This window comes from Lutra lutra, chromosome 6 (assembly GCF_902655055.1).
Source record: "Lutra lutra chromosome 6, mLutLut1.2, whole genome shotgun sequence".
NCBI classification, from domain to species: Eukaryota; Metazoa; Chordata; class Mammalia; order Carnivora; family Mustelidae; genus Lutra; species Lutra lutra.
In genome coordinates, this window is record NC_062283.1 from 4,062,566 (window position 1) to 4,072,841 (window position 10,276).

A 10,276-nucleotide genomic window follows, 5' to 3' on the forward strand; every position below is an offset into this window, starting at 1 on the left:
TATAACCTGGTTATACTTCATTCCTCCCAGATACGCACAATGCTCAACAAGGGACTGAAGTTTATTTATCATACACACAAGTCATGTCTGACCACTGAGAAAATGCTATTTACATAAAACATCATAGATTAAAAATACATAGTATTTGTATTTTAATACAACAGGGGTCCCAGGATTCCAACAAGGAGGTCTGACTCCCCCTCCGCAGTATAGCCGTTGCTCTGCTACCAAGAACGCTAGTGGAGGTAAACGGTAAACTCCAGCAGCGTCTCTCGGGAGTCAGGCACGCGTGACTTTCACACACCGGGTCTGGCATCTGTAGAGGAAGACACCGCCTCTTCGGCGCACGGAACAACGTCTGGGTCTTCCACAGCCGAGTCCTCACCGGTTTCCTCTTCCGAATCACACTCCTGACTATTTGGTGATTCGAAGTTACCCAGAGGCTCCTCCTGCAGTCGCTTTTGAAAGAATAAACCAACAATTTACTGTAAACACCGTAAAGGCCGAGTCCGCTAGCAGTGTGCTGGCAGCACTGGCCCTTACTGTCCTGACGAGGTGCTTCTCATATCAGCTCTCTGTTAAATTCACTGATAGTCAAGCGTTCTATTCAAGTCCCCCCAAGCTAGACCCCATTTCAGCAAAGTCATAGCACTAAGGGTATGCTCGTTTCAAAGCAAGACGTGCCTTCGCAGACCACTCGAGTCAGGGCCTCGCCAGCTACCCAGGGTGAAGGGCCAGGCTTTCTGACTTCCAGTCTGTTGGGGGACCAGCACTCACACGGCGGTTAGGAGAGCTGTCACGGCACTTCCAAATGAAAACGTGAAACAGAATTCTGTCGTGGCTTAAAACGTAAGCAATTCAGTACTAGAAAAGCTTTTATTTGAAAACTTTCTTCCTATCAGCAAGATGATTTTTTGCGAACATGAGTAAGTTTAAGACCTATTGTTTAGTCCAAGACTGTAAAGTAACAGTCATCAGTCTAATTCTTTGTTTTTCTTTAAAGATTTGTTAATGAGAGAGGGGAAAGGATGGAGTGTGCAGGAGGAGGGGCAAAGGGAGGAGAGAGAAACTCTGGCCAACTCCTTGCTAAGTTTGGAGCCCAACGCAGGGCTTGCTCTCAAGACCCTGATATTATGACCTGAGCTGAAACTAAGAGTTGGGACACTCAACCCACAGAGCCCCCCACCCCTGCAGGCTAATTCTTATAAACACATTAGCTTCTTCCAAATTAAAAAGTCAGGTAGGGGGGCGCCTGGGTGGCTCAGTGGGTTAAACCTCTGCCTTTGGCTCAGGTCATGATCCCAGGGTCCTGGGATCGAGCCCCACATCGGACTCTCTGCTCAGCGGGGAGCCTGCTTCCCCCCACCTCTGTCTGCTGCTCTGCCTACTTGTGGTCTCTCTCTCTGTCAAATAAATAAAATCTTTAAAAAAAAGTCAGGACCACCAACCTTATGCAGTACACCAATTAACCGTTTTATGAGTGACAGTAATGTCACACGGGTGTTGAAATTAAATTAAAACCTATCTAAAAACTTGTCAACTGTGAAAGAGAAAAATTTTCCATATATAAGTAAATCCCTTTTCATATTTCTGCAAGAAAAGCGCTGTCCTTTTGCGTCACGATTATAATGCTATGCAACTGTCACTGGGCCCTCCTTATGGGCAGGGACTTCTCTCCACTTTCCTCGGCGTAACTCCTGAGTCTCCCCACGAGCCCGCGAGGCGCGCACCCCTCCTCCCGTCTCACAGATGAGGAGGAAGACAAAGCCCGGACCGTAGAGACTCTGCCTGACCCAGCAGAGGTCACGGTGCTGGACAGGGAGCTAAGCCTCAGACGCAGAGAGTCTGACGGCGGAGCCCACACCCTGACTACAGTGACTGCGCCGCTGCCCCGAGTGATGAAAAACAGAGGCCCGCGAGTCGGGGAGCGCCAAGTGCCCACCTCTATCACCTCCGCCATGTACTGCACGTGCTCGGCCACCTCGGCCAGCTCCTCGTTCTCCCTCCTCAGGCGGGCGATTTCACTGTCCTTCCGTTCAATTTCTTTATGAAGCTGGACGACAGAAACGAAGTTCAGTGTCCCACACGTGTGCTAAGCTACAAACCAGATTAATGCGCCTCCAAGTCCCGGAGAGGCACGTTTACACCAAGTTCCTAACAACGGAGCCCCCTTCCAGTCAGACCGGCCGGCCCGGCAGCCGAGCTCGTTTACATGGCGCCCCGCAAGCGCGCTAAGCAGCGCCGGAAGCGCGGAGCGTTACAAACCGCCGCGGACCGCACTCGGTACGTACTTGCTCATTTTCCTTAAGTGCTTCATAGAGAGCCTGCCTCCGTTTTTCTGCCACTTCTTTCCAATATTGAGAGGATGGATTTTCTAAAATAAATTTTTAGGTAAACCTTGAAAATAATTACTATTATATGCTGCTGTAAAAACCCAGTAATTTTTCTACTAAAAAATATTCCCACAATGCTTATAGGACGTCGCCAGCTTCCTCTGTTGACTCCCACTGCCATCCCCATTAGACCCAGTGTGCGCGGCGGCTGCCTCGAGCTCAGCCGTGTGTCTGCTGGCTCCCTTCAGTTTCCCCTCCGCGCAAATTCCTTTCTCCAGATTCACTCTCTAGATACTTTTCTCCGGAAAAGACGATTTCCAAGTCTTGTGACACTTAAGGCGATGGAACACCAGAGCTGTCGTATTAATCACGATCCTTTTCTTTAATATTTCATCCATATTTGGATCTTACTGATAGGTAAAGCCTGTCCAAATTCACAGTATACTTAAAACCGTAAGAAATTTTAAATTATCAAACATTTGAGTAAAGTATTTAATAGTGTCTCCAGATTAGGAAGCTGTGGGCAGAGTTCAGAACAGTATAATAAATGATTATTTTATTTAATGTTTAAATACTAAATTAATGTTAACAATTTATTAAGCGATTATAACTAAGAAATTTAAGATAAAAGTGGCATATTTTTTCATACCTGCAATCATAAGATCAAATGCTTCTTGAGTAACTTCACTAAAATTTTTATTTTCACTGTGTTCTGGGACAGTAACAACTCCAGAGCTGGTAGCCTTAGATGTTAACTGGTCGTTCCAGTGTTTCCTTTTGGACAAGCCTTTAACCAACTATAATGAAAATACATACATCAATCTCATTTATTTTGATCTAATGAATGAGACAGCTGGGTGGTTTTGTCATGTATGTATCAAAAATAGAGCAGTCATATGTCTCTGGCATTTTTTGGATCTTTTAAAAAAAAATCACACAAATTGAAAACTACCAAAATTGTAGTTATTTTTTAGGAATTTTGTTTGTAGCAACTATCTTAGATTGGCCTTAGGTCTAAAGCTTAGCTGAAATTATTTTTATTGTTTAAATAACTGAGTGCCACAGAAAGGCGGTATTTTCAAACTTGCAAAAGTCTAGACACCCTCGACTGTGATTTTCTCCTTTACAGACGGGGTAAATGAAGGAATCTACCATTTTATTCCCCAAACATCAAACATTGCTCCTGTAGGCTCATCCGCACCCCCGCACCTCATCCCAGTGCTACTGCAGGTCTTCCTACCCATTCTCAACTTCCTAAACTGAACCACCAAATCAAAAACCGTTTCTGTGAGGAACACACAATGTTTATTCTTGAACTATTTCCAAGTTTCAATGATTCAGGCATCTCTGATCGAGGAAATCTTGGAAGGGTCTTTAATGTAAAGTCAGTGTCATCTGTAGCCCGCTCTAGCCCAGTAACACACACCTCATTTTCTCTTCCAACAAGGGACCCAGCTGTAGAAGGCTGAATCGTCTTCAGCGTTCTTCTGGGCACAGGACTATTCTACAAGTGAACAGAATTTATTATCCGGTTACTGAGTTGCCAAATGGGTTATTACTCTCTTATTCCTACTATAATTAAGGAAATACGAAACATTAAGAATACTAGGGTTTGGTCTGCCATGTAATATTATATATGAGCAATATATTGGCTTTTTTAACTAGCAAACTTGTTAGTTCCCTAATATTACAATAAAGGTTAAGGAAATCCTAATGGGTCACATTACCTAAACCCGACACAAGTAGCTTTTCTCCTTACATTTCAATCAATACATGCTGTATTATAGTCATCTTGTCAACTAACAGTAGCTAGTTAAAAAAATATAACAAAATTTCTAAGCTCTAATACTTCAGACCATATGTGATGAAACCGAAGTCCAACAGGAATATCTGCACTCCCTCTTAAAAGGATCTGCCACAAAGAAACAGAAACGTACCAGACATAATAACATCTATATGGTAGAAACCCACAAAAGGGGTAAACTGGGGGAAAAGGTTATTTACACCACAAAGTATTTCTTTCCCTACTCAAAAAGATGCACCTCAGACTTCCTTTAAATAGTGACTATCCCCTAACACACCCATATGCAGTCACCAAAGCAATACAATTTCCAAGAACACACCTTACGCAGAAGCAAATGCACATCCAAGAGGACCACACCCCCCACCTTCACCTGACTGCAGAAGCCGTTTCGTTTCAAGCCCATTCCTACCCAGACAGCCACAAAGTCAGGGCCAGGGGCACACCAGAACACTGTGAATTTGCCCACAGTACTGTTCTGGAAAAAACACAGCCTTCCTTTCCTGATCTGAAAGCGCTCTCTTTTTGCAAAAAATCATTAGTTATCCCGCCGCCACAGGACGGCAAACAATGGTGAACACTCAAACAAGGGCAGCAAGAACATGACACCGAAGCAGCGTGAGAAAGTTACGGCTCCCAGCTGCACTTCCCAGCACGAGAGCTCACCTTTCCCACGGGACCGTTTCTGCTGCCGGTTATGATCTCACTGCTGACCTGAGCAACAAATGCCAACTACTCCAAGAACAAACATTACAACAACATTAAAGATGTAATTTAGATTATAGACCAGTCAACAGCCTCCAGACAAAGAGAAGAAAAACCGAACTCTGGACCCTCAAGAATAGGAGGTGTTAATTCATTTAAATGCTTGCTGCTAAATAATGGCCACAGAAGCCAGATAAATCACTGCCACATACACAGAAATGAACATTTCAAGATCAACTTTCATGCGTGTAAGCTTGAAGCACCAGCCCCCAAGAGGGAATATGGCTATTATCATTTTCTTTATATAGATCATGTGCTGGAAAAACAGACTCCTTAGAGCCAAGACGTTCAGGTTCTTTTTTTTTTTTTTTTTTAAAGATTTTATTTATTTATTGGACAGACCGAGATCACAAGTAGGCAGAGAGCCAGGCAGAGAGAGAGAGGAGGAAGCAGGCTCCCCTCTGAATAGAGAGCCCGATGTGGGGCTCGATCCCAGGACCCTGAGATTGTGACCTGAGCCAAAGGCAGAGGCTTTAACCTACTGAGCCACCCAGGCGCCCCAAGACGTTCAGGTTCTTAGATATTAACAGGTCTTAATCTTTTTAGAAAACCATAGAGGATTCCAGAAAAAAAAGATTAACACAAGAGCAGTACTCACACAGAATTTTGCATAATTGGTAGGAAATCCATAAACTCCTATAATTCACTCTTACAGATCTGGTTTTAGTCCCATTTCCTTCTTTTACAGAGACATAAGCTTAGGCTGGGATGCTCAATAATTCACCCAACATCACAGTTTTGGAGGTTAAATCAAGAACCACAAAGAACCCAGTCCTTTTATATCCAAGATAGCTGTACTCTAGCTAAGTAAACATTAGATTTTTCTTCAGATATAAGGATCTGCTGAAATGATATAAACTGTCTGGGATCTGTCTCAATTAATTAGGCAACTTAAGGAGGAGTGAATGACAATGGAGATGAAACAAGATTAGCCATATACTTTTAACTGTTGAAAATTGGGAAGTTGAGATTATTATACTATTGACTATTTTTGAATATTTGAAAATTTTCCTAACAAAAAGTCTAAGCCACTACACAAAGATCAGTGGGAAGATAATATCATCCTAAATGGCAAGGGATGGACTCAAATTATCAATGCAGAGTGTTATTTAAGAAAACAATGTAATGGGGCGCCTGGGTGGCTCAGTGGGTTAAAGCCTCTGCCTTCGGCTCAGGTCATGATCTCAGGGTCCTGGGATCGAGCCCCGCATCAGGCTCTCTGCTCAGCGGGGAGCCTGCTTCCTCCTCTCTCTCTGCCTGCCTCTCTGCCTACTTGTGATCTCTGTCTGTCAAATAAATAAAATAAAATAAAATATAAAAAAAAAGAAAAACAATGTAAGGACACCAAGGCAAGGTAAGCCATCTATCAGAAAGCATCTGCTATCACTTATCACTTTTATTTACTCTATTTAAATCTGCAAAATGGTAGTTTTCCTGAAGATGTGGTCTCATTCCCTCACGCTCTAAATTGTGTGGCAGAACCTCATTAAGTTGTAAACTCACTTAGAACTTTAAGAGCAAAGTCAGTCAAAGTTACAAATTGAAAATTAAACTCTGTTATTATTATACAAATAAAGATTTCCAGTGATGGCATCATAATGGGATTCAAGAAGCACAGCAAACAAGCGGGTTCGATGGGAGTAAGTATGATGTTGTCTGGTCACACGTGCATTATGACGTAGAATGGGTCTCTGTGGACAAAGACACCAATTCTCAAGATACAGAGGATTTTAATAAAGTCATTTTATAAAATGGAGGAGTGGAAAGAAAGCAACCCCAATCTTATTTACAGAGAATCCTAAGGAATCTCTAAAAAAACCTACCAGATCTAATAAACAAGTTCAGCAAGTTATAGGATTTAAGATCAAACTCAAAATGCAAAAATCAACTATTTTCCATATACTAGCAATGAACACACAGAAAATTTAATTCATGAAACGACTCTAATCTACAAAATAAAATACTTAAGAAAAAATTAAACAAAAGGAGTATAAAACTCAATACTCTGAAAACTACCAAAACATTGTTGAAAGAAATTAAAGACCTAAACAAATGGAAGGAGATCGCATGTAATGGGATCACAAAACTCACTGTTCAACCATAATTAATTTTTTTAAAGTTTTCTACTGTTACCTGTCCTCCGGCCCAAAAGCTCGGCACTTCAAAGTTTTTAGAAACGACGGCCAGATTAAATTTAGTTAAATTACGTCAAAATGCTTCTAAACCACATGCTCTCTCTAATAAATGACGGTGAATCTGTCACATACCTTTACATTCTCTTTGCTTCCCTCTTGTTTCTGCTTCATACTCGGATTCATTATGCACCTGGTAAAGTACAAAAAACTAGTAATTTATATCATAAACAGAAAGCGGTTTGCACCTGAAGGTGGAGTTTAGATTCTTCTGATGTTGAAAGTATTTACAATCACAGAAATCATTACTACTGTACAGTAGAACTACTATCTTCTCTCACTGTACCCACACTCAGCCCTATCAATGACTACAGCTGACTAAAGTCAGTGACTCTTACTATCCATACTCAACACACACACCCCCCCACACATGTGCAGTAATTCTGGTTGGAAACACCCTGTCACAACAGGAAAAGTCGGTGTTCTAAACATTGTTATTTACAAAACACTGGGGTCCTGGATTAAACAGAGGGTTCAAAAAAAAAAATCTGAGAAATGGTCACCAGGTACGTGGGTATATTCAAGGATAACATTCTAGGGGCGCCTGTGGGACTCAGTCGGTTCAGCATCTGCCTTTGATTTAGGGTATGATCTCAGGGTTCTAGGATCCAGCCCCACAATGGGCTCCTGCTCAGCAGGGGGTCTACATCCACTCCCCCCCACCCCCCGTTTGCGCACTCTCTCAAATGAATAAATAAAATCTTTTTTTTTTTTTTTTTTAAGAATAGCATCCTAACTTTGCTGGGTTTTTTTTTTTTTTTTTTAAAGATTTTATTTATTTGACAGTCAGAGATCACAGGCGGGCAGAAAGTAAAGAGAGAGGGAAGCAGGCTCCCTGTTGAGCAGAGAGCCCAACACAGGTCTTTATCCCAGGACCCTGGGACCATGACCTAAGCCAAAGGCAGAGGCTTTAACCCACTGAGCCACGCAGGCGCCCCTAACGTTGCCATTTCAAAGGTAGTTTTAAGCTATAATAAAATTGGCTCTGATAACCAGCAAAACGTTAGTAGTGATTTAATATCCGATCTAATGAGATTATGTATTCACATTGGTAGGGAATGTTTAATCATCACTGTGAACTGAGGGCGGGAAGCAAGGCAGAGCCGGCAGAAGATAAAGGAATAATGCAATGTGGTTAACCAGACCGTAGGACCAGACTCGCTGCAAACCCAAACTCGGAACCTCCCGGACAGGTCTGCGCCTGCCAAACCCACCTCCCTCATGGCTGTAGATTACACCTTTACTGGGTGCAGCGACTTCCAAACTCGGGACTATGACTCCTGTTCATGCATTTATACGGTACCTTAGCACAGGCACAGCCGAGAAAGCTTTAGTTAACCAAAAAAACCCTGTCTGATGCACCCTATTTTCCCTTCTATCTCATGTTAAGCAAATGCTGGCGGGAACCCACTGAACTGAGCAATGTTTTCTCAAACTGCAGGTCGCAGGCCGGGATCCCCAAATCGTTTACTTGGGTCACGAACAGTATTTAGAAAAATGGAACTGAAGAGGTGAGAAAACACCGAGCGCATAGCATGCGAGGCGCCAGGACTGCTTCGTGAAACTTCTCCCCTCGCCCGGCTGCGTCCCGAACTGCGAGTTCCGTAAGCGTCACGGCCCAAACCGGTGCCAGCCCCGACCAAGGGTAGTCTTTCGTAGGTTTATCATACTCCGGTCGGCAGCCCTGCACCTTCCCTCTCTGCACAGGGCGGGGTCCCCAGGGAACGCAGACGAACGGGAGACACCAGGGTCACCAGCCCCGGGTCGTTTTCAACGGGCGACACAGGACCCAGCGACCTTCCCCCCCGGGGCCCAGGCTACGGAACCCTCGGACCCCGGCCAGCTGGAGGCCCGGAGGGTGGAGGTTCCCCCTCACCGGGACAGCCGGGCACAGCCAGCCCTCCGAAGCCGCCGGCCGCAGCTCCCTCCCCAGGCCTGGGGTCCGCCGGAGGTCCGCCGGCTGTCGGGGGTCCGCCGGCTACCGCCGCCGCGCACGAGTCCGGGACGCGCCCGCCAGCCAATCGGGAGCGCGGACGGTAGAGCGCGCCAAAAACGACCCAGCCGATGGGGCAACCCCTCCGCCGCGGGGCCCTGCCTCACCCGCGCTCCCCGCAACGTCCACCCCAACCCAGGCCGCGGCCCGGCAGCCGTCCCGAGAGCGGCCCCCGCGGACCCACCTCCCTCACGCTTATCGAACGGGAGTGCTTAATCCTCGCAGCCGACGCAGGTCGTTGCGGCGGGAGAACCTCGCTCACGGCCCACAGCTCCTCGAAAAGCTTGCGGACTGCGCTCGCCTGGCGCGACGGCCACGTGACCAGGGCCCCAACGGATCCCGCCAATCGCCTCCCGCCCCGCCCCTTCGGCCCCGCCTCCTTCCGCGCCTGCGCGGTGGGTGCTGCGCGTAGTTGGGCGGGGACGTCCGGGCGCGACTGACTGCGGGGAGGTCGCTGGCTTCTGGCCTTTCGTCGGAATTCTCTCCTCAGTGCGGTGCTTTCTTCTGTCCTCGCCCTTTGCGAGGGCAGAGGGCGGGGCAAGCTCTCCCAGGAGGCGCCAAGTCGGGGAGAACAAACTGTTGTGTAAAAAGCCCCCGACGTACCTGTGGCAGAGCGGTGGTTGGGCGGATCCCCGACTGTGTCCCGGGTCCCGAGTACGCTGCGGTTCGGGGGGAGCCCTGCGGGCCTGCCCTGGCCCTCGGTCCGACCCGCAGCCGCGCCCCGAGCGCCGGGCAAGCACCCAGGACTGGGCTGGCGCCGGGAACACAGCACTCACCGCAGTTTTAAGGAGCGGGGTCCCCTGCGAACACCCCTAGCTTTGCTTTCTCTTGACTCTGCAAAATCCACAGCTCCGCTGCGGACAGGACGTTTGGAGTCACCGGAGTCTGGTACTTTGTGTACACGGACCTTAACGCGAACCTGTCTTCCCATCCCTTAACTTCCCGAGCTGTCTCCCCTGTGCGCCCACCTGCTTACCTGCTGTCTCTCACCGGTTTCTCTCCCCACGACCTCACAATGTGCAGAGACAGTCCCGTGGTCCTGGCTTTGTTTGGGCGAAACACGTAAAATCTAAATTCATAAAAGAAACAACCCGATGACTGGAAAACTATCAGTAGACCGGATTTCCAAGGTGGGAATTCTGATGACCGGTGCCAAGTACAAGCACAGTGTCCTTTGGTTTTGAGACACCAG

At 46.4% G+C, this 10,276-nt stretch overlaps 1 protein-coding gene across 3 annotated transcripts; it reads right to left on the reverse strand.

Annotated features, from left to right (window-relative positions):
- Nucleotides 1-9,402, reverse strand: GMNN (geminin DNA replication inhibitor). 3 transcript variants are annotated; one of them, XM_047735156.1, is made up of 7 exons: nucleotides 9,269-9,402; nucleotides 7,167-7,224; nucleotides 3,760-3,837; nucleotides 2,983-3,130; nucleotides 2,292-2,374; nucleotides 1,943-2,089; nucleotides 1-458 (listed from the first exon to the last, which is right to left on the reverse strand). In XM_047735156.1, the coding sequence occupies exons 2-7, from the start codon at nucleotides 7,215-7,217 to the stop codon at nucleotides 297-299; spliced, it is 669 nt and encodes a 222-aa protein (XP_047591112.1). In that variant the 5' UTR covers nucleotides 7,218-7,224; nucleotides 9,269-9,402; the 3' UTR covers nucleotides 1-296. The 3 variants fall into 3 exon arrangements, with proteins under 3 accessions (XP_047591112.1, XP_047591114.1, XP_047591113.1); XM_047735158.1 differs by having other exon boundaries at nucleotides 1,943-2,053; nucleotides 9,269-9,399; XM_047735157.1 differs by lacking the exon at nucleotides 9,269-9,402 and adding an exon at nucleotides 8,503-9,101.
- Between the last annotated feature and the right edge of the window lie 874 nt (nucleotides 9,403-10,276).